Below are 24,317 nucleotides of genomic sequence, written 5' to 3'. Positions count from 1 at the left end.
TGATCTAGAGAAGAGTTCAGAAACAAATCTGCTGCATTGAAGGTTGACAGAAGCATTCCCCATAATGGAAGACGATTGGAACAACTAGGACTCTAGAAAATGTCCAAGCTGACAGAGATGGAGAGGTGGAAAGGTGAGGCAAAGAATGGCAGATAATTGCCAAATGCAGATGTGCAAAGATGGTCACATCAGACCCAAAAACACTTGAGGCTGTAAAGGTGCTTCAACTATGGACTGAGTTAAGGGGATGAATACTTATGCAATCTACTTATTTCAGTGTTTTATTTTTAATACATTTGTAGAATTTGCAAATCTGGTTTTTGCTGTCATTATTATGGTGTATGGAGTGTAGATTGATGTGGGGAAAAACTAATTTAAAGCAGTTTAACATAATGCTGCAACAAAACAAAAATGTGAAAAAAATGAAGGGGTGTGAATACTTTTGCAAGGCACTGTATATAGTTATATAAAAGTGTTATATAGCCTACTGAATCATACTCAGACTTAATGGAAAGGAAAGGAGTATAGTGACCCATAACTGGAATTTGTGCTTTAATTATAAAATAATAATAATATGTAAAATGTGTAATTTCATGATTTCATAAATCATTTGTATTAACAGCAAGCAATCAATTGTAGACCATTTACACACATTAAATATAAACATACATTAATAAGTATAGAAAGTGTTTAACGTTTGTTAATATTCTACTTTTGCTTGCGTGCAGTTAATGAAAAACACCAAACCTGACTGACTTGGTGATATTACTGAAGGTCTTCAAAGGCTCATGAAATGATATATTTTGAAATCTGTTATGATTTTACACTAATAAGTCACACCTATATGTATATGGATGATATCCATGTATCTTAAACAGCAATGTAAATAAATAATAACAAAAATGCTAACATTTATGTTAACATATATGAATAAATATTTAACACTTATTATATACATAACTAAACAGTTATAGCAGTAACTGTGTTATTATGCAGTTATGTACATATTAAATATACATCTCACAAAAGTCATAGAAAAAATTGAGAGAAAAAGGAAAAAGAAAAAAAATGCATGGGTAAAAAAATAGATCTATGCCAGGGATACAAAAATTAAAACATTTAATTAACCAAATTAAAGTAACGTAGTGCTTTATAGGACTTTTTAGCTTTTGTGTTTCTAATATCGTTAAAGTAGTACCTAATTGTTTAATTTCTTTTAGAAAATGTTCACATTTCTTTATATAAATATATTTTCCAAGTAAAATAGTATCTTGTGCAAAAACAAATATGACATCATAGATTTGTATTTGTAATAATTGTTCTGGCGTCCGTGTTGTCTCAGTCATACGCAGTTACGTTGCTCACGTGACTACAGTGGGCGGGGCTAAAGCGCCTCATCACATGACTGGAACATTCTGCCTCATGACACAGTGAATTTGCTGCCAGACACTCAACAAACAGCACAAGTTGTCCGTTTATAACTGACAGAAGCTCGTATAAACACACAGTTCCGCGCTGCTCGTGTTCAGTACGCAGGCGACAGAGGCGTTAGTGCGTGTAGTGTCCCGCGCTCGGAGTTTGACGCTTTTCCTGACAGACGTCAGTAACGTTACGGACTGAGGCACGATGGTCAGACGGTGTTCCTCTGCAGGTGTCTGCTGGACCCTACTGATGGGTAAGTCATCACAACTCAGGCAAACTTAGCATTAAAGCTCACTAACTAACGTTAGTGTGGACATGAAGACAGGACGCGGTCGAGCGCGAATCTCGCGGGATAATCTCGGCCAAACTGACCGACTCTGACCCAGACTACGTTAACTGTCAGTTATTTTAGTCAGTTTAGTGTATTTCAGTCAGTCAGATTCTCTACAAACTGCGTGTTTGCTTACTTTTGTCCTTTTGTTTACGTTGTGTTGCTTTTAGAAATCGACTCCTCTAGTGTTTTCGCATTTTCTGCGTGTGCTTTCATTTTCTGTGTTTTTCCTTTCATTTGTGTTGTTTGGACGCTGGTGACGTCACGTGGGCAGCAGACCAGAGTCACGTGATCAGAACAATAAGCGAGCTTACAGCTGTACTTCAGTCGGGATCCCACTCTGGCATTGTTCTGGCGATCTCTGATCATACTGCACTCTCCAAAAGAAAGCTCTGCTGTGATTGGCTGGCTTTAGAAGAGCAAAAGCCATTTGTTATCATGTACTGATCATCTCAATGTATGTTGCTGGGCTGGAGCAGCACCTCTGGATGCATGTGACTAATCAGCTGGTCTGTTGATGTCATGTGACTGATCACTATTGAAAACAGCTGTTGGTTCGGATATAGGGTAATTGATTTTTAACCACAAATTATAAACCGATAAAGACAGATGGACGGCGAACTTTTATGTTGTTAATTGATAGTTGATATGAAACCCTCAGGCGTCCTTCATATAGCAGCCCTTAATTTATCCTTTGTGGGCAAATTTGGGCACGAAGGTCTCTGATAAAATAAAATAAAATAAAATAACTCACTTGTGGTGTTTTTAACATTTATTTACCTTTAAAAGTACCATATTTTTATGTAAAATATGCTTATTTTTATGATATACTTAATATTTCTTATACTGAATGATAAGAAAAATCATTCTAGGAAGTTTTGGTGACTTTGATGACATCTGGTTGATAATGGTATAAAAATAAACAATAAAAAGGCCAATTTAGAGTAGACGTCACATTTACGTCATAGTGGTTCCAGAAAAAAAACTGGTAACAAGTAAATGGGTAAAATCCATGGAATAAGAGCAAAAGAAAATTGTGACTTTTGATGTCAAAATCGGAACGCAAATCATTTTTATAAAATAGTCATCAAAGACACCATTTGAAGATTTTTATACGCAGATGTTTAAACGGACATACTATGGATGAAAACTGCTGTGATTACTCTTCTTTTAAAGCATAAATTTGATTTAAACAATAACATTTAGATATACTGTTCATAGGGGATGTGTTGTATTAGCTCTACAGTTAAAGCATTACATATTATTTAAACCTATTACTATTAACGTTTTTACATTTTATGTATTTTATTTCACAATTCTGACTTTTCTCGCAAATGCAAGTTTATCTCTCCTAATTCAGACTTTATAACTCGATTTAACTCAAAAATAGTGAGTTTTCTGCCACCAGATAGGCTTCGCCCATAAAAAAACATCATCCCTGTTTTGGATCTGTAAGACTATCCTACTATCTAACGTCATCAGTTTAGTTGAGTAACAGTGCTTATCGCTGAGTGACACGCTCTTGTAATAAGCAGAGAACATTTAATCTAATCAATATAATCTAGAATCTTTTTTTTAAATCGAACTATGGGTTTTCTGCAACCATGATCCCGAATGTTTACAAACCTATAACAAAAAACTTCAAAATTCAATAATTAAAAAAAAAAAAAAACTAAAATGGAACCAAATGGTGCTAAACGTGTAAGAATGAACAATAAACCTATCAAGTAGCGTGTTCAAGATTTGTGTTTGTGTTTGTGTGTGTGTGTGTGTGTGTGTGTGTGTGTGTGTGTGTGTGTGTGTGTGTGTGTGTGTGTGTGTGTGTGTGTGTGTGTGTGTGTGTGTGTGTGTGTGTGTGTGTGTGTGTGTGTGTGTGTGTGTGTGTGTGTGTGTGTGTGTGTGTGTGTGTGTGTGTGTCTGTGTGTGTGTGTGTGTGTGTGTGTGTGTGTGTGTGTGTGTGTCTGTGTGTGTGTGTGTCTGTGTGTGTGTCTGTGTGTGTGTGTGTGTGTGTGTGTGTGTGTGTGTGTCTGTGTCTGTGTGTGTGTGTGTGTGTGTCTGTGTCTGTGTCTGTGTGTGTGTCTGTGTGTGTGTGTGTGTGTGTGTGTGTGTGTGTGTGTGTGTGTGTGTGTGTCTGTGTGTCTGTGTGTCTGTGTGTCTGTGTGTGTGTGTGTGTGTGTGTGTGTCTGTGTCTGTGTCTGTGTCTGTGTCTGTGTCTGTGTCTGTGTCTGTGTCTGTGTGTGTGTCTGTGTGTCTGTGTGTCTGTGTGTGTGTGTGTGTGTGTGTGTGTGTGTGTGTGTGTGTCTGTGTGTCTGTGTGTCTGTGTGTCTGTGTGTCTGTGTGTGTGTGTGTGTGTGTGTGTGTGTGTGTCACAGTGGCTGAGTTGCACAAAAAATGCACAGTCATTTAATTCTTTGGTTTTGTATGTGTTAGGGGCAGTTTTTATTCGACAAAGTAAAATGCAAAACCTGCTGTGGTATAGGCTCATTCAATGCTTTGTATATGGGTTTGTGTGTGAGTGTTTGCCATGTTGAGAATGTTGTATAGGCTCACCCCTTCATTTATGTGTATATATGATCTGCATTGTGTTGGATTTATTGATTTTATTAGACAAATGAAAAATAAATTCTTAATTGTAGTATTTCCCATTAATTTCCTACAAAGGACAAATTAAGGAGTTTTTTTTTTTTTCAACCACTTTGTTGAATCAACTTGATTTGTTCTGTGTATGTTCTGGTAGCAAACTAGCCAAGTCTTGTACTATTCAGATTAACAAAACTATTTAAAAAAACACAATGATTTTGCCTTTATTTTTCCCGAGGGATGTTTAAGGGGTTAAAGCCATCGCTCTGCATTTGTTGTTTGAATGTTTGAGTTTAACAGAGGAATAACTAATAGAAAAACTACATTCATGATTCTTAAAAAAAAAAAAGCCACCAATCAGACAACTGTGACAAGCAAATTGCTCTTAAGAACTCTTTAACTCCGCCCACTTTTACTTGCAGAAACATCTACTTTAATATTAAATGTTGTTTTTTGAGTGCTGTGGGTAGAGACACACTCAAACCAGGCTCACCAGCCGCGCCTTGACCACCCGCTCAAACCTCTTCTGCGGTTCTTCGCGCTCTCCTTCACACTTGGCAGGTTGTGATCGGTCACGTGACGTGCGGGAGCTGTTATTCACATCAACAGCATTATTGAGCGGAACACACACTCAGTGCGATCAGATGATCAGTATCTGTTCCTCTCGTTCGTCATGTGAATGTAGTGTGAATATAGTGCACTGCACTGAGCACTAGTGCTAGTGTAAGCAGCTGTTGAGTCTCATGAGAGTGAATGCAGATGTTCATCATTCATGAGGAGTCTTCAGCTCTGATGCTGCTTCAGATGATCATCATTAATCAGCTGATTACAGACTGGACTGATTGAGCTCGTAAAGCAGGAACTCAGAGTTAATCTGTGAGAAAAGTGTGTCCACTAGTTTGAACTAGTACTTATTATAACTATACTTATTATAGTGAAGTAATATGCCAACCCGCTAGGGGTAGGGGTTTGGATAGCGGATAGAAAATATCATTAAGCTGATGGTGTGTGCGCGTGCGTGTGTGTGTGTGTGGTCAGACACTTGTATGATTTCACAAACTCCTTCAGTCATGCTGGTATTTCACAAGAGTTCCGCTTCACAGTTACACGATTATTTACACTGCTTTCAACGGCAGTTTACTTAAGCAATAAGACGCTTCGCGTCGTGCCTAACAACGCCCTTCAGCCGTGATTTATTCACGATACAGCACGGCCTCAAGTACCTTATTGCTTTTATAAAACGGTTACCACACAATAAAAATATTAATATCAAAAATATATATTAATTTATATGTAAATTAGGTTGTACGTTTTCATAAAGTAAAATCATTAACTGCCTTCCGCTGTAAAAAGTAGTCCCTAACTGCTAAAGCTTTGTTTACGTTGCTAAGGGTGGTTGCTAAGGAGGTTCAATGATACACAAAACCGTTGAGTGAAGCGGTCATAGCCGTGCCGTATCATGAATACAACACAGCTGCTGACCAATCAGAATTGAGGAATGGAACTAACCGTTTTATAAAGCAAAACATGACACAGAAGTTATATATGCGTGTGTATATATAAAATGCAGAACATGCAGTAAATGCAGAATATTTTCAGTTAAGGTTATTGTTTGTGTATTAGTGTTACTTTACAGTATTTATAATTATATCCTTAGTTGTAGGAAAAAAAGAAACAGAAGTATGTGGAATGTCACTCATTTAGTTAAGTAAACGTGTGTGTGTGTGTGTGTGTGTGTGTGTGTGTGTGTGTGTGTGTGTGTGTGTGTGTGTGTGTGTGTGTGTGTGTGTGTGTGTGTGTGTGTGTGTGTGTGTGTGTGTGTGTACCTGGTATTCATCACGTTATGGGGACCAAATGTCCCCACAAGGATAGGAATACCAGTAGATTTTGACCTTGTGGGGACATTTCTCAGGTCCCCATGAGGAAACAGGCTTATAAATAATACACAATGAGTTTTTTTGAGGAAGTAAAAGTGTGCACAATCTCCTGTGAGGGCTAGGTTTAGGTGTAGGGTAGGTGTAGGGCCATAGAAAGTACGGTTTGTACAGTATAAAAACCATTACGCCTATGGAATGTCCCCATAAAACATGTAAACCCAACGTGTGTGTGTGTGTGTGTGTGTGTGTTTTGTTTGACCCTAATGACCTCTGATCAGGATCAGACTCCCTGTAGTTTTATATTAATTCTGTAATAATAATTTATTCAGTTCTATTGAGGTCAGTAAAACCACCTGCACACAAGAACACAAAATACAGATTTTCATTACATTTTTAACTTAATTTCTTTTTCTAGAAATGACCATTTCTTTTATTTAAAAACAGTTTTTTTCATGCACCTGTGAAGTTTGAGATTTTGAGCTTTTTGGTGTTTCATAAAGTGTTTTTTCAGACTAGTGGAAAGAAAACATCAATAAGAAACTATTAAGTGTTTCTTTATCTGTTTGTCAATAGATTTCAATTACAATACAGATTTCTAAAGGCCACAGTGTGTCAGCATGATGGCGCTCTCTGCTGGACACTGAGAGACAGCGCATTCACATCCACTGATGATGATGATGATGATGATGATGATGGTTGTGTTTCAGGGTGTGTGTTTGCTGCTCATGCTGTGACGTTTGAGGTGACAGATGGAAACTCCACCTGCATTAAAGCAGATCTCAACGCCAGCTTCAGCATCACCTACAACACCAACAATGGAACGGTACAACACACACACACACACACACACACACACACACACACACACACACACACACACACACACAATGTATTTGTTTTTTAATGTGTCAAATGCCCTGTTTAGTTTTAGTCCTGTCCTGTGTTATGTTTAGTCAAGTTTCAGTCTGGGAATTATAGTTTTAGTCAAAGAAACTTAGTCATATTTTAGTGATACTTTATAATGGTTACATACACTACTGCTGAAAAGTTTGGGATCGGAATTTTTAATTAAGAGAAGTCTCTTCTGCCCATCAAGGCTGCATTTATTTGATCAAAAATACAGAAAAATACAGTAATATAGCAAAATATTATTATAATATAAAACAATGGTTTTTATTTTAATATACTTTGAAATATAATTTATTCCTGTGATGCAAAGCTGAATTTTCATCAGCCATTACTCCAGTCTTCAGTGTCACATGATCCTTCAGAAATCATTCTAATATACTGATTTATTATTAGAATTATCAATGTTCTTTGATTAATAACAAGTTAAAAAGAACAGCTTTTATTCAAAATATAAATCTTTTCTAACAATGTAAATCTATACTATCACTTTTCTTAATTTAACACATCCTTGGTGAATAAAAGTATTAATTTAATTTAAAAAAGACAACACTGATAATAAATCAGTATATTTTCTGAAGGATCATGTGACACTGAAGGGTAATGATGCTGAAAATTCAGCTTTGTATCACAGGAATAAATTAAATCTAAAAATATATTTACATAGAAAATGGTTATTTTAAATTGGAATAATATTTTGCAATATTACATTTTTTCTGTATTTTTTGATCAAATGAGCGCAGCCTTGATGAGCAGAAGAAACTTCTTTAAAAACATTACAAATCTTACTGATCCCAAACTTTTTTGAGCATTAGTGTAACTGATAATACACATTTTCAAAATTATGATTACTGGTTATAATTGTTGTCATTTGAGATTTCTTTTTTTTTTTTTTTTTTTTTTTTTTTATTTATTAAGTTATCATGTAAATTAATACACTCTCTACTTCATGAAAAATGGTAAACCTCAAGAGCTAAAACAGTGAAATTCCTGGTTTTGATTCCAACAAATCCATGGTTGCCAGGTTGGAAAGGTTAAGTAAATCATTAAACACGAGGCAGAACATGTATCCTATTAAGAGAAAAGCTCTTATTGGGGAATTACAACTTTTAAACTTTTAACATCTGGCAACTGCAAGCATGAAATAGGCTTGATTAAAAACAACATATAATACATAAAACAACCTTTTAACTTTTTTTAAAGATATTTCGTAAAGTTTTTATTTTGAAAACTGCATTTTTGTCAACTATATAAAACCTTACGGATCAGTTTTTTAAAATTGAGATCTATCATATCAAAAGCTAAAAAAGATGAATAAATAAGCTTTCCATTGATGTATTGTTTGTCAGGATAGGACAATATTTGGCTGAGATACAACTATTTGAAAATCTGGAGTCTGAGGGTGCAAACAAATCTAAATATTGAGAAAATCACCTTTAAAGTTGTCCAAATGAAGTTCTTAGCAATCTATATTACTAATCAAAAATTAGACATGATCTTTACTTAATATTCTATTGATTTTTGACATAAAAGCAAAAATGAAAAATTTTGACCCATACAATGTATTTTTGGCTATTGCTACAAATATACCTGTGCTACCTAAAGGATTAGTTCACTTCCAGAATAAAAAATTACAGATAATGTCCTCACCCCCTTGTCATCCAAGATGTTCTTGTTTTTCTTTCTTCGGTCGTTAAGAAATTGTTTTTTGATGAAAACATTTCAGGAATGTTCTCCATATAGTGGACTTCTATGGTGCTCTGTGTTTGAACTTCCAAATTGCAGTTTAAACGCAGCTTCAAAGGACTCTAAACGATCCCAGCCGAGGAAGAAGGGTCTTATCTAGCAAAACGACCAGTTATTTTCTAAAAAAAACTGACAATATATAGATTTAACCTTAAATGCTCATCTTGTCTAGCTCTGCATGTACTCTGTGTATTCCAGTTCAAGACAGTTAGGGTATGTCCAAAAACTCCCATCTCCTTTTCTCCTCCAACTTCAGAATCATCCTCCATCGCTGCAGAATTACAGACCCAGTGTATACAAAGTGAACGTGCAAAGAAGATCAAATGCCCTTTACAATAAAAGATAAAACAGAGATGTAGGACGATTCTGAAGTTGGAGGAGAAAGCGAGATGGGAGTTTTAGTTAGTGTTCAATGATTTCGATGTTGTCTCATTTCAGTCATAGAAATAAAGGTCATCAGTGAACATTTCCACCATAGTTTTGTGAATCTAATGAAGCGTGTGTGTGTTCTGTTAGAGAGTGGTGGTGTTTGGGCTGCCGTCCTCAGCACGAGTGGGCAATGGAAGTTCCTGCGGTGGCCGTGAGGTTCCTCCGGAGCTGCAGGTGTCGTTCGGAGCGGGTCACGCTCTGGGTCTGGTGTTCTCCAGCGACGGCCGGCTGTATCGGGTGGCCAACATGAGCCTGCAGTACAACCTCAGCGACACCAGCACCTTCCCACAATCCTCCAGCACAGGTGAGTCTCTCTCTCTCTCACACACACATACGGCTGCAGTGGTCAAGCATCCGCTCACATGTGTTTCTCTCACAGGAGTGGAGACGATGATGACAAACGTATCTGAAATCTTTGCGAGGATGAACAGCACCTACAAGTGTGTGAGCTCCAGCACCGTCAGTCTGAGCGCCAGAGCCAACGTCACCTTCTCTGATGTGCACTTGGAGGCGTATATGACCGGAGCAAACCTCAGCAAAGACGGTATGAGATGCACATGATGGTCACTTGTGACCTCCTTGACATTAAATTAAGTGTTGTTTTACCAGTTCTTGGTGATCCCACCTCACATGTGACCCTGGACCACAAAACCAGCCATAAGGTTAAATTTGACAAAACTGAGATGCATGCATATGAAAGTTCAATAAATAAGATTTCTATTGATATATGGTTTGTTAGGATAGAGCAATATTTGGCTGAGATACATCTATTTGAAAATCTGGAATCTGAGGGTGCAAATAAATCAAAATACTTAGAAAATCTCCTTTAAAGTTGTCCAAATTAAGCACTTAACAATGCGTATTACTAATCAAAAATTACATTTTGATATGTTTACAGTACAAAAAATCTTCATGGAACATGATCTTTACTTAATTTACTAATGATTTTTGGCATAAAAGAAAAATCAATAATTTTGACCCATACAATGTATTTTTGGCTATTGCTATAAACATACCCCAGCGACTTAAGACTGGTTTTGTGCTCCAGGGTCACATATGTTGGTTTCCCAGCATGCACATGTGAATGAATCATCCTTTTGGTTCTTTTCAGAACCGGTTGAACAGGTTATTGAATTGCACTCAACTGTTTTATTCTTGAATCCGAGCGATTGAACTCTTTCATTCATGTGTGTCTGCTGATGGGGGCTGCTGGGTAATCGGATGCCCAGAGCCTAAGAGAACAGAGCATCTCATTCATGAGGGAAAACGAAGTTAGTCTAATAGATCTATGCTGCAGCTGAGTGCATAAGTTAATGCAGTTTAAATAAGTGTTCATTTATTTGAGGCGAGACACTGCAGGTGAATAGGGTAAATTAACTAATAGTTATCATCTCACTTGCTCAGTTGATTTACATTGATAATTGCAAACATTGTATTACAAATTTTCTAAAATGTTAGGTTTTAATATGCAAATGAGGCATTATAATATGCACTAATTTGCATACGTTTCTAGTGCAAAAATATAAGACTAATTTTTTGACATTTTAGAGTCAAATGTTTTTACAGAGGGGATTTTGGGTATCTCATTTTGTCACTTCATAATTCAGATAAACTTAAACAGACAGAAAATCTTGTATTTATTTTTTACCATTTTTAAGGGAATAAAATGTTTAAAATCAAGCTAACTATATATTAACAAATCCCTCTGTAAAAAAAAACTTCAGGATATAGACAGGAATACAAATGTAAAGTGTGGTGTGTGTGTAAGTGCTGCTGAAGTGGAGATTTATGGCTCAGTGTAGGAGAAAAAACTCATTTTGAGAAAACGGCCTTTAAAAATCTGTATTGTAATTTAAATCTATTGACACAAATAGACAAAGTGCTATAAAAGAAATGCTTAACAGTGTCTTTTGGATGTTTTTTTCCACTAGTCTGAAAAAAACCAAAAAATCTAAAAAACTTGACAGGTGCTTGAAAAAACAGTGTTTTTGCCTGCAGTGTCTCCCCTTAAAAAAGAGCATTGTTAAATAAAACCAAATATTAACCTTTGGTTAATGCAAATACACAGCTAAAATAAAATAAATGAAAAACAGGAAATGTCTTGTCAGCTAACTGAAAAAAAAATCCAGCACTGATAATAAATCAGTATATTAGAATGATTTCTGAAGGATCGTGTGACACTGAAGACTGCAGTAATGATGCTGAAAATTCAGCTTTGCATCACAGGAATATATTATATTTTAAAATATATTCACATAGAAAACAGTTATTTTAATATTTCACAATATTACTGTATTTTTCATCAAATAAATGCAGCCTTGATGAGCATAAGAAACGTCTTTAAAACCCATTAAAAATCTAACTGATCCCAAACTTTTGAGCAGCAGTGTATATATTTAAAATGTTTATTTAGTTTTTCATAATAGGTAAAGGTTGATAACAATAGATGCCTGTAAAAATAAAAAAACTAAACAAAATAAAGTAAAAAATAAATATTAAAAATAAAAAAATCACTACATCATAAATGAAAATCATATTTATAAAAACCTAATTATAATGAAGAACTAATATTAAGAATCTGTTAATGAGATTGTGTCACTGACAGACACCGTTTCAGACAATTATGTAGAAAAGTATATGTATGTGTATATAATGCTAATTCAAAATATATTATATTTAAAATAACAAAATAACACTGTTAAAGAGGGATGGAGGTTGCAGAGGTCATAGGTTTGATAAAAGGTTGTGTTTCTCTTACGTAAATGTATTTAATGAGTGATATGCACTGCTAAGAACTTCATTTGGATAACTTTTAAATATGATTTTCTCAATATCTGCCAAATGTTGTCCTATCCTAGCAAACCATACATCAATGGAAAGCTTATTTATGATGGTGGATAAATCTAAATCTCAAAAAATGTACCCTTATGACTGGTTTTGTGGTCCAGGGTCACAAATAAACTCTAGAGCTGTTAGTGTTTTGTTAGTCATGTTAACTAGTGACTTCTGTACAAGTGACTTTTTGTAGAGCTGCTCCTGTTTATGTCTGTGAATCCCTTCTGAATCTGTGTGAATATATCTGTGGTGAGTGTAGAGAGCGTTTGCAGTGCTGATCTGCCAGTCACGACCGTCGCTCCGACTCAGACGCCCAGAACCACCGCCGCACCGTCACCCGTCCCGCCGCCCGCTCCGGAGCGTGGAAACTACACCCTCACCAACACCAACGGCACCGCCTGTCTGCTGGCGCTCATGGGGCTTCAGCTCAACGTCACGCACCGCTCCAAATCTCTGAACCAGGTGACCAATGCTCACACTCACTTTCTGATTATGTCACGTGTGTTTGACCATCGCTGACCCTTGATCTGATCCTCCGCAGACGGTCAGTGAGGTGGTGAACCTGCAGCCCAACAAAACCACAGCTTCAGGGTCGTGTGGAGCCACGCTTGCCACGCTGGTGCTGACAGAGGAGCTCACCAACCTCACCTTCACCTTTGCACTGGTGCGTGTGCGTGTGTGCGTGTGTGCGTGCGTGTGTGTGTGTCCTGTAGTGATAGCATGATGATAACCAGAGGTGTTTTGTGTGTCTCTGCAGAACTCCACTACACAGAAGTTTTACCTGAGCGCTGTGAACATCTCTGCCTTCTGGCCTGACATGACAGGTACATCGTTCACAATCAGCAGCACAGCCATATAAATCTGCTGAATTCATACAGTCAAACCACAATCTATTCACACACTTCAACATTTCTCACATTATCACAGTTAATTCGCTATAGTTTAGAAACTGGTAATAAAATATGACAAGAACTGTGTTAAGCTGTCAGAACAAATTCATCTTGATAATGTCAGCTGACTTTGATAGAAATGTACGTAATGGATTACTATCAACCAAAAATTCTAACAGCTGTTAGTGTGACAATATTTACACAACTATCAACAATTTGTTGACCAGTTTCCAAGTAATGCTTAATTTTGTTCAGTCTGTGGTGTATAAAAGTTGCATCAGCAGTTAACGAAAAAACCCAAATTTTTGGTTCCAAATTTTAATGGTAGTCCACTATATGAAGTCACAGTTTACTATTTTGCTATCCTCACTTACATAAATGAACTATAGTGAGGGGAAAATATATATAAAAACTGATGCCTGCTGTCTGAATATTTTTTTGTTTGACTGTATCTGATGTAAAATGTAAAGGTATAGTTCACCCAAAAATGGAACAATTGGAACTGTTTGGTTACCAGCATTCTTCAGAATATCTGTTGTGTTCAACAGGAGACAGAAACTCATGCAGGTTTAGAAGTAAACGATGACAGGATTTTCATATTTAGGTGAACAGTTCATTTCAAGCCATAAAAAGTTTTTATGTCGTTCACAGAGCTCTTAAAAATGTGACCCTGGAGCACAAAACCAGTCGTAAGTAGCACGGGTATATTTGCAGCAATAGCCAACAATACATTGTAGGGGTCAAAATGATCGATTTTTCCTTTTATGCCAAAAATCATTAGGATATTAAGTAAAGATCATGTTCCATGAAGATATTTAGTGAATTTCCTACTGTAATATATCAAAACTTAATTTTGGATTAGTAATATGCATTGCTAAGAACTTCATTCAGACAATTTTAAAGGCAGTTTTCTCGATATTTAGATTTTTGTGCACCTTCAGATTGCAGATTTTCCAATAGTTGTATTTCAGCCAAATATTCCTATCCTAACAAACAATACATCTATGGAAAGCTTATTTATTCATCTTGTATAAATCTCAAAAAATTGACCATTTAAAACTGGTTTTGGTTTTGTGGTCCAGGGTCACATATTTAATGTTTTTTTTTTTATAGAGTCACATAGTGGCGATAAAGATGGGTTTTCATGTTAATGTTCTTAAACATGCCTGAGTAATATTAAAAAAATTGAACATGTTGAATTGTAAATCCTCCATTTGCTTTATTTTTAACACGACAGCAGCACATTCCCAGAAAACCGCTAGTTGTGCTTTGAAGAATGAGGATGATTATCCAGAATATTCCCAGAGCTCCAGTTCAATCAAACACAGAGCGATGTTTTCTCTGTGACTAATTTGTATTTCTTCTCCCATGACTGATGTCACTAATGAATGTGATTGAATGTTGTGATTGCTGCAGATCGGTTCGCCGAAGGAAACGGCTCTCTGAACCTCCTGCAGTGCAGCGTGGGTCGCTCGTACATGTGCAGCGCGGAGCAGACGCTCTCAGTCCTCCCCACTTTCTCCATCAATACCTTCAGAATGCAGCTGCAGCCCTTCAACATCACCTCAAACCGCTTCTCTGCAGGTACTGAGCTGTGCTCCTGTGTCAGATTCATCAACAGAGGCACTGTTTTATGATTTAAAGGGGTTATCGGATGCAAAACTAATTTTTCCATGTTGTTTGAACATTAATGTGTGTTGTAAGTTTGTTCACAACCACCCTGCAATGATAAAAATACAACCAGTGGTATTTGTTTAATCTTTAAAAGTACTATCCCCTTTTTAAAATCAGCTCATTGTCAGCTTCTTGTGGGTGTGATGACACACAGACAGAGGCCCCTCCCACGATAGTTGATTGACATGAGCGCCTTACCTTAGCCCCGCCCTCACCGAGCTCAAACAGTCCGACTCTGATCTCCATTGTGTGACTCAGGTGCAGAGGAAGACAAGAATGTCTCGGATTGAGCAATTGAGGTGTTATTGTTGTTGGAAGTAATAATTAAACATAGCAGTCATCATTTACTCCCGACATCTGAGCCGCTGAAGACGCAGAGGTTTAACTTGACTTTAGTTTTTAAAATGAAAGCGCTGATTCCCATCTACATGTGTGTGCCAATGTTCGTGTGAATCGTTCCTGATGCAGCTTCACCCACAGCAGAAGTGAGTGTAAGGGTTTTTTATGCATCTTTGCAATTGGCCTTTCTTAATAATGTGCTTAACGCAGCTAAAGTAAACATTACGGCTCATAATCCTACATCAGAGAGGGGCGGGGCAGGCAGAGCTCATTTGCATTTAAAGGGCCCATGCAATAAAATGAGTTGATGTTTTGCAGAGCTGATTTTGACAAGGTAAAAGGGTGTTTTTTACACTACTATTGAGAATTTTTAACCAAAGTATATTATAGACTTTTCATTAAGCCCCAAAAGAATCATATCAACTTGTGGAAAATGGGCATCTGATGACCCCTTTTAAATGTAAACACTCTCTCTCTCTCTCTCTCTCTGTGTGTGTGTGTGTGTGTGTGTGTGTGTGTGTGTGTGCAGTGGAGGAGTGTCGCTTGGATCAGGAGAACATGCTCATCCCCATCATCGTGGGCGCGGCTCTGGCCGGACTGGTGCTGATCGTCCTCGTCGCGTATCTGATCGGCAGGAAGCGGACACACGCCGGATACCAGACCATCTGATCATCTGATCATCAACATCCTCCAGCTGTGCTGTGATCGACAGCATCCGCACACACTGGAGTGAGAGTGAGTGAGTGAGTGAGTGAGTGAGTGAGTGAGTGAGTGAGTTAGCAGTGAGGTCAGAGGTCAACTGCAGAGGTCAGTGTGAGAGTGTGTTATCGGTGAGGTCAGAGGTCAGTGTGTGTGTGTGTTGGGTCTGGACTGTGGTGTGGATCAGTTTGTGCCGTTATGATGAGTGTGTTTGTGTGATTGATGATTGTTTGACATTCAGCACAAACTGGACAAACCTTCTCCACTCATGGACATCCTCATCGAAACCACTCTTTTCAAAATCTGTTCCTTATTATTGTCGTCTTTTTATTCTAAACTGCTCAATGTTTTAGTATTTGTAGTCATTTTAATTGGCTTTATGTAAAAATATTAGCTTTTGTGACATCAGCTCATTTATGTACACTGACGCTCAAAAGTTTGGGATCAGTACGATTTTTAATGTTTTTTTTTTTTTTTAAAGTCTCTTATGCTCATCAAAGTTCCATTTGTTTGATCAAAAACAAAATTATATGTTATTGCAATTCAAAATAATATTTTATTTTAATATACTCAATGATGATGATAAATTCAGCTTTGCATCACAGGAATAAATTCTATTTTAAAGTATATTCATATAGAAAACCACTATTTTAAATGGCAATAACATTTCACAATACTACCGTTTTTCTGTATTTCAGTCACATAAACGCAGCCTTGATGAGCAGAAAAGTCTCTTAAAAAGCATTAAATATGGTACTGATCCCAAACTTTTGAGCAGCGGTGTATATTTGTGTGTGTGTGTGTGTGTGTGTGGTTTCAGGTCTCCTACATTATAAGCACGTCCTTCATCATTCAAATGACTAAAGAAACATACTAAACTATTTTTTATTTAAAATAAAAATGAAAAATGCATATATTTTCTGTTATGGTTACATGTAGGAATAGAAAATATGATTAGCTCAGTGTAAAAAGCATGTATGTGTGTGTGTGTGTGTGTGTGTGTGCGTGCGTGTGTGTGAGATGCTGGCATTAAATTACACCTGACATGAATAATTAATGTTTGTTGTATAATGAAACCTGAATAGAGCTGCTGGTGAATTACCCATGATCCTCCACACACACACACACACACACACACATGTGGTCAGCAGCTGTGAGGGTCGTTCACACAGAACACACAGCTGATGCTGCAGTGAAATAAAGTTTAGAGCAGCGTTTGATGAGAGACACTGCAAAACACAAATGAAAAAGCACATTCTGTGTGAACAAACCCAAAACCACTGATGATGGTGATGAAGGTTGAGTTTGTTGCTCGAGTGAAAAGGGAAATCATGATGATCTGAATGAATGAATCTGAGTCTGAAACTGTATCTTGTGCTTTTCTAAGACTTTTAAAATGCATCAGTGGCATCATCATCATCATCATCAGCTTCCTGACAGTGAAGATGGTTGATCTGTAGATCAGTGTGTTTGAGTGAATGTGATGATGATGATGATGAAGCACACTTAAGTTTGAGGTTCCTGGAGTTGTGTATCTGGTGATCTGATCGTCGGGTCACATGACTCTGCTGGTTTCTGCTGCGCTCTGTTATTTTTGTAGTGAATGTTTGTTATTTTTATGCATCAGGGTTTGAGGTTAATAAATAAATAATGACTTACACTCATCAGCGTTTCATTAACGAGAACAACAGCTGAACGTGACACTCGTTATCATCGGCACAGTCCTAGTTTGAATTAAAATACTGGTCCTAGTACATGAATAACTACAGATTTTAGTTTCATTTAAATGGGTCAAAGAAGAAAAAGAGTTTAAGCATAAAAACAAAGTGTAATACTGCTTTGAATTGTTGTTTTTCCCAAACAAATATGAAGTTTTCTGTTTACTTTAATTACATTTTTGTTTTTGTTTTTCTGAGCAAAAAATAAATCTCATACATTTTTCCCCCTAATTTACAGAAGACACCCACTAAAATGTCATTTAGTGTCAATCTTGTCATGCATATTTATGATAAATTAAAAGATGAATTACTTTCACTCCAAATATTAATTTGTTGTAATTCTACAATTTTTAAATGTGCCACTATCCTAGGTTTTGCCCATTTGTCAATAAGATTTTTTTAACTCATTTAAAACAGAATAAAATTTAATATGCTCCCTTATTCATTTAAATATTTTAATATGTACAAGTCAGAATAAGCATGTTGTTTGAATTTTGAATAAATATTGTGTTACACTTAATGACAACGTAACATTATTTCAAACAGATTTTGACATAGTATTCTCCAAAAACCTATTTGAAACTTAAAAGTATACACTTTACTTACATTTAATGTGCTTTCTATGGACATACAATCACCTTTGTAAATTTCTTTTGACGTGGACATCTTAACATCTTTGACCCTAATATATTATAATAGGTTTTTTCTCAATTTTGTAGTTTTGTCTTGTGTTTGCTTGTTTATACATACACTGACACTTAAACGTTTGCAATCAGAAAGATTTAATGTTTTAAACATTAAAGTCAGAAAAATACAGAAAAAAATCGTAATATTGTCAAATATTATTACATTTAAAAAAATGTTTTTCTTTTTTAAAATATAATGTATACATGTGGTCGAACCTGAATTTTGAGTCTTCAGTGTCACGTGATCCTTCAGAAATATAGAGCTTTAGTCATTTTAGTAATTTAACTTATTTACGTTAACTGGCAACATTTCTAATTGATGTTTCAGTTTTTCATCATTATTTCAGTTCACAAAATTGATTCTAATAGTTTGAATTACAAATAATTTGAAGTTGTAATTATCTTTAATACAATTTATATTTTGTTTAGCATTTATTTTCTTTGCAAAATGACTTAACTTCTAAAAAATAACTATATAAAAAAAAAATGTATAATAGTAAATTCTTTATAATAGCTCCAGTTAACATTAACAGCACTGTTTGGACACTGAATTCCTTTATATTTTTTCAAAAGTGTTTGCTTGAATGATTCAACATTTGAAGTGGATCAAAAAAGTTGATCAAAGTTGTCCTAAGACAAGAACAGGTATTGTTTTGATTTTAGAACAACTTTGATGAAATGTTTTGATCCACTTCAAATGTTGACGACTCTATATGTACTTCTTGACTATTTTGCTTTAATGAAAGTGAGTTTTATGTTTAAATAACCTCATGAATGTGCTGAAACACGGCCTTAAATGTTCAATCTGTAAGACGGAGTTTTATTTCACAGTATTATTGGTCTTAAACTAAGAAGAGAGAGTATTAAAGACTTTGAGTCCAGCATCTGGGATTCTTCTACATCTACACATGTCTACAAACGTAAGAAAATACATCTTCATGAAGGAGTCTGTGAGTGCACACTACTGAGTGAAGGTCACGTCTCTCGCTCGAGTGCAAACCATCAGAGGAATGTTTGAGCATCAGAATTCTCCGGCGACGATCCGCGCCCGGCAGCTCTCGCGCAGTTTAGTGACGGTGGACATGGAGAGACTCCCGGGCTCCTGGAAGATCCTCTGAGAACACCAGAACAAAAGCAGACTTCAGTTCAGCAGCTCCAGTGAGTTTCAGAAGAAACACGTGGAGGATTCGGCGTACCTGCATGAAAGCGTGGCAGTCCTCCACGAAGGCTCCTCTGGTGATGCGCTTGAAGCGCTCGCAGACGTCCGGCAGGTTCTGCGCCTCCGCGATCTCCTCCTGATGATGGTGAATCAGCGTCAGAGCCACGCGGAACAGGATCTTGGAGCCCTCGTAGAACAGACAGTCCCAGATCCGCAGCACCGTCTGAGGAGCACAAACACACGGGATCAGTCGTGAAGAGACGGATGGCGTGATTGAACCTGCACACGCTGCTTTACCTCCACCGGCAGGATGTCGATGAAGAGGCAGATGAACCAGCGCGAGACCACCAGAGTCCACATCACGCCGTGATCCTGCATGAGCCGCCACACCGCCGGAACCTTCATCCGCACCAGCTCGCCCAGAACCTCCTGATCCGCCTTCAGACCCAGCATCGCCGGACTGTAGTAATCTGAGGAGCCAACGGGACGCCGGAGGTCAGAGGTCACAGTTTAAACAGATTCACTGTAGATCCACACACTACTTTAACCTGTTTAATCCCAAATTTTTCCCAGACTTAAAAATATCCAAATCATGTGTCACAATATTTTGGAAAAGTGTGTGAAAAATTGTGTTTTATAGTCGGCCACAATTATGAGCGGTGGGATAATGCGTCATAAAAATGGCTATATATCTTAGCTCAGCTGTTTTAAACTGTTGGATCACATTCTAGGGTTACTATTATGCATAAAAAAGCCTTACTGAGATAAAAGAATATATAATCATCAACATATTTCAAAATTGTTACTTTACTGTAACATCTATCATCAAATTGTTATATTAGTGCTACCAGTATTGCAATCAATATATACTCATTTGTAACATTTGAACTTTTGATTCAGTGTAGAAATTAGCTTTCCATTGATGTATGGTTTGTTAGGAAAGGACAATATTTGGCTGAGATACAACTATTTGAAGATCTGAAATCTGAGGGTGCATAAAATCTAAATATTGAAAAAATCACCTTTAAAGTTGATCAAAAATAATGTGAGCAATGCATATTACTAATCAAAAAGTAAGTTTTGATATTTATGGTAGGAAATTTACAAAATATCTTTACTTAATATCCTAAAGATTTTTGACATAAAAAATTTATCATTTTGACCCATACAATGTATTTTTGTCTATTGCTACAAATATAGCTGTGCTACTTAAGACTGGTTTTGTGCTCTAGGGTCACATATAATTTAAATGCCAAAAACACAAAATATTAGTTAATTATGTTAAAAATGATTAAAACAATTCAAATGCTAAAATCAAATTCATTATATTAAAACTTAGTTAAAATGCTAAAAACAAAAATAATTATATCAAAACTGCTTAAATAAATAATATTTACCTTAATGTTAAAAGATGATAAATACGTTTTTTTAAAAATCACCTCCTTGAAATAATGAACAATTAAAATGCTAAAAACAAAACAAAGAAAAAAACATTTTGAAGAGATGCAATTTGCATTTTTAAAAAAAAAATGCAAATGATTTAAATCATATTAAAATTAAAGTTAAAAAAAACATTGAATTCAAATTACTAAAATACTTAAAAACTAACTGAAATAATCTATTTTTTTTTCCCCTCAATAACTATTATTTTTATTGAAGAACATGCAGAATCAGAATTTTATAGAATCACAAAATTGTGACCCTAGACTAGACTACAAAACCAGTCATAAGGGTCAGTTTTTGGAAATTGAGATTTAACCATCATCTGAAGCTTATAAATGTTGAGAACATCACCTTTAAAGTTGTCCAAATGAAGTTCTTAGCAATGCATATTACTAATCAACAATTAAGTTTTGAAATATTTATGGTAGGAAATTTACTAAATATCTTCATGGAACATGATCTTAATATCCTGATGATTTTTGGCATAAAAGAAAAATGTATCATTTTGACCTATACAATGTATTTTTGTCTATTGTTACAAATATAGCTGTTCTACTGAAGACTGGTTTTGTGCTCCAGGGTCACAATTAATGTTAAGTTTGATATATTGTAACACTTTCAGTATCTGTTTTGAAACTAGCATCAGAAAAGCGTCAGTAATCAAACACACATTATTGTTTGATGATGATCATCTGTCAGTCAGGTGTGGCTCTGAGCTCTAGCAGGAACAGGAAGTGCAGCGCTGTAGGATCAGACCATGTGACCTGATCTGAGTTTATTCATAGAGTGCGCTCAGAATAGATCTGCTCATGTCACACACACACACACACACACACACACACACACACACACACACACACACACACACACACACACACACACACTCGGACTCTGTGACCTCTCATGACAGCATGTGTGTGACTCTGTACATCAGTAACCACTGGCAGCTGATCAGGAGGAAACAGGAAACACACCTGGCAGGATTCTGTCCAGCAGCGCCTCCATCAGCCAGAATGACGTCTCCTCGTCTTTACTGATGATCAGCAGATATCCTGCGATGAAGTTCATTCCCTGAAAGAGTGACAAAGTCAGAAACGCTCCAGAGATGCTGTCATACTAACATGATGAATAAACAGACTTTGTTTGTTTCCAGGAGTCGCTTGCGTGTCGCAGCAGCAGCCGTTGCTCACGCAGTCATTTGCATTGGAAATATTGTGGAAACTTTGCATTGGATAAACAAGCTCAAACAATGACTGATTTAATGAGAACACGGATGGACACGAGCTTTGCGTATCCCATCAGCCATGACCATGACTTATTCATATGAACAAGAATAATTCACCTCATCTCAACTGATTCACCTGAACATGACTGATTCACTTAAACTTGACTGATTCACCTGATCTTGACTGATTCACTTAAACTTGACTGATTCATCTGAACTCGACTGATTCACCTGATCTTGACTGATTCACTTAAACTTGACTGATTCATCTGATCTTGGCTGATTCATCTGAACTCAACTGATTCATCTGAACTCAACTGATTCACTTAAACTTGACTGATTCATCTGATCTTGGCTGATTCATCTGAACTCAACTGATTCATCTGAACTCAACTGATTCATCTGAACTCAACTGATTCATCTGAACTCAACTGATTCACTTAAACTTGACTGATTCACCTGATCTCGACTGAATGATCTGAACATGATTGTTTCACCTGAACTTGACTGATTCAACACAACTGATTCACCTGAACATGATCGTTTCAACTGAACTCGACTGATTCACCTGAACACACTGCTAACAGGATGCCAAATAAATCCCAGTGAAGCAGCATCATGTTTGGCGTTCAGGTGTGTGATCATGTGACCGTACCTGACAGTAGCCCACAGTTTTATTGTGTTCTCCGTATGCCAGCAGCACGTTAAACAGCGCCCTCTGCAGACACGGATCTGCTGACTTGCGGAAGTGAATGTTATCTGGGAAAGTTCTGTGCAGATCTACAGGAAATCCCACAAAACAGAGTTACACATTAAAACTAGTATACAGCTGATTCATCACAGCTCATTCATACAGATCTCTAATAGAACAGGATTTCTCAAATGTTCTGTCTAAATATGCAAATGAGGCATTATCTAATTTAATATGCACTAAACTGCATGCATTTACAGCTCAGAAATCTGATCATTGGATAAAGTCAGGTTCATAATTCTGGTGTCATATTAGAGTTAACTTTTTCTCTTTTCATCACTTCAAAAATTTTTAACTGTAAAATGTTGTACAAATCAGTCTGAATGAAATAGGAACAATCCTTTAGAATATGGAGAGAAATAAAACTTTAAAGTCAGGTGTTTGTAAGAGAAAAAATAGTAAAGAACTGAAATCTACAGATGCAAATAGATAAAAGTGTAATAAAACAAACACATAAATGTGAATTTGGATGTTTTCTTTCCTTTAGACTGAAAGAAGAGATGATATGGAACAAAACTGAACTGTAAACTCAAAACTTTCAAACTGTGCATCTCAGTGATCTCAGTGATCTATGATGTTGAGCGTAAGGTGGTTTTATTGATCATTATTAATCATCAGTGTGGGGTGGTTATATTGATGTGAGGTCTGACCGGTGCGGATGGTCTCCACTAGTTTGGGGTCGTGTTGGGCGTCCAGCAGGGACTGATAGTAGCCGGGGTTCCTCTCCAGACGCTCCTGCGCTCCGCTCGCCGTCATCCACACCAGCGGACGGTGCTCGTTTGGGACACCCTTCCGTACGTACCGCTTCACTGCACACACACACACACACACACACACACACACACACACACACACACACACACACACACACACACCAGAATATCCATCAGCAGTGCCGTTTACACTTCTGTATTTACAAAAGCAAAAGACTGAATAAAGATTTATGACAGTAAGAAGAAATTGACTACAAACACCCTCACAGCAGTGGTTACTAGTTCTGTAGAATTCAAAAGTAATAGACTGTGTGTAAATGTATTTATTTATGTAGTTTAATGCTAATAAATATACAGTACTGTGCAAAAATGTCTTGGGCTACTAGAATGTTCACCAGCTTAAAATGGTTTTAAGTCAGTAATTTCTATCTTTTGCTGTAGTGTGTCAGTAGGAAATAGCAGTTTGCATTTCCAAATATTCATTTTGCCATTAAATTGTAATAATCAAGTGAGATTTTTGCACAATAGCCAGTGGTCCACACAGAGATCTGATCTCATTATCATTATCCAGTCTGTCTGGAATCACATGAAGAAACACAACACACTGAGACTAAATCCAGAAGAACTGTGGCATACATCATACATCAGTCTTCAGTGTCACATGATCTTTCAGAAGTCATTCTAATATACTGATTTATTATCAGTGTTGGAAACAGTTGTGTTTTGTTTTTTAGGACCTTTGATCTTTTGTTCAAGATTCTTTGATGAATAAAAGGTTACAAAAGAACAGCATTTATTTCAAATAGAAATCTTTTCTAACAATATACACTACTGTATCCGTAAGAGTGTATAATCAGCAGTGTATCATTGAATTCCCAAATGAATGACTGTCTT

General features: G+C 36.6%; 2 protein-coding genes across 2 annotated transcripts; one reads left to right on the top strand and one right to left on the bottom strand.

Annotated features, from left to right (window-relative positions):
• The first annotated feature begins 1,395 nt into the window (after positions 1 to 1,395).
• On the top strand, positions 1,396 to 17,388 carry lamp1a (lysosomal associated membrane protein 1a). Its single transcript, XM_073842135.1, has 9 exons — positions 1,396 to 1,675; positions 6,918 to 7,033; positions 9,379 to 9,595; positions 9,671 to 9,835; positions 12,386 to 12,588; positions 12,668 to 12,790; positions 12,884 to 12,950; positions 14,433 to 14,600; positions 15,559 to 17,388. The coding sequence occupies exons 1-9, from the start codon at positions 1,627 to 1,629 to the stop codon at positions 15,696 to 15,698; spliced, it is 1,248 nt and encodes a 415-aa protein (XP_073698236.1). The 5' UTR covers positions 1,396 to 1,626; the 3' UTR covers positions 15,699 to 17,388.
• A 1,543-nt stretch (positions 17,389 to 18,931) lies between these two features.
• Positions 18,932 to 23,514, bottom strand: grtp1a (growth hormone regulated TBC protein 1a). Its single transcript, XM_073842136.1, has 6 exons — positions 23,361 to 23,514; positions 22,615 to 22,739; positions 21,709 to 21,805; positions 19,589 to 19,761; positions 19,329 to 19,514; positions 18,932 to 19,246 (listed from the first exon to the last, which is right to left on the bottom strand). The coding sequence occupies exons 1-6, from the start codon at positions 23,464 to 23,466 to the stop codon at positions 19,154 to 19,156; spliced, it is 780 nt and encodes a 259-aa protein (XP_073698237.1). The 5' UTR covers positions 23,467 to 23,514; the 3' UTR covers positions 18,932 to 19,153.
• Between the last annotated feature and the right edge of the window lie 803 nt (positions 23,515 to 24,317).

Source organism: Garra rufa, chromosome 6 (assembly GCF_049309525.1).
Source record: "Garra rufa chromosome 6, GarRuf1.0, whole genome shotgun sequence".
In the NCBI taxonomy this organism is placed as follows: domain Eukaryota; kingdom Metazoa; phylum Chordata; class Actinopteri; order Cypriniformes; family Cyprinidae; genus Garra; species Garra rufa.
The sequence above is the reverse complement of the archived record's forward strand: the minus strand, read 5'-3'. Positions and strand labels throughout refer to the sequence as shown.

What these genes read in the sequence shown, in the direction of transcription:
- lamp1a (XM_073842135.1), top strand. Translation starts at nt 1,627, where the DNA reads ATGGTCAGACGGTGTTCCTCTGCAGGTGTCTGCTGGACCCTACTGATG. An exon ending in ACAACACCAACAATGGAACG is followed by an intron (nt 7,034 to 9,378) that starts GTACAACACACA and finishes GTGTTCTGTTAG; the next exon opens with AGAGTGGTGGTGTTTGGGCT. An exon ending in CTCAAACCGCTTCTCTGCAG is followed by an intron (nt 14,601 to 15,558) that starts GTACTGAGCTGT and finishes GTGTGTGTGCAG; the next exon opens with TGGAGGAGTGTCGCTTGGAT.
- grtp1a (XM_073842136.1), bottom strand. Translation starts at nt 23,466, where the DNA reads ATGACGGCGAGCGGAGCGCAGGAGCGTCTGGAGAGGAACCCCGGCTAC. An exon ending in AGTGGAGACCATCCGCACCG is followed by an intron (nt 22,740 to 23,360) that starts GTCAGACCTCAC and finishes GATTTCCTGTAG; the next exon opens with ATCTGCACAGAACTTTCCCA. An exon ending in AAACTGTGGGCTACTGTCAG is followed by an intron (nt 21,806 to 22,614) that starts GTACGGTCACAT and finishes TCACTCTTTCAG; the next exon opens with GGAATGAACTTCATCGCAGG.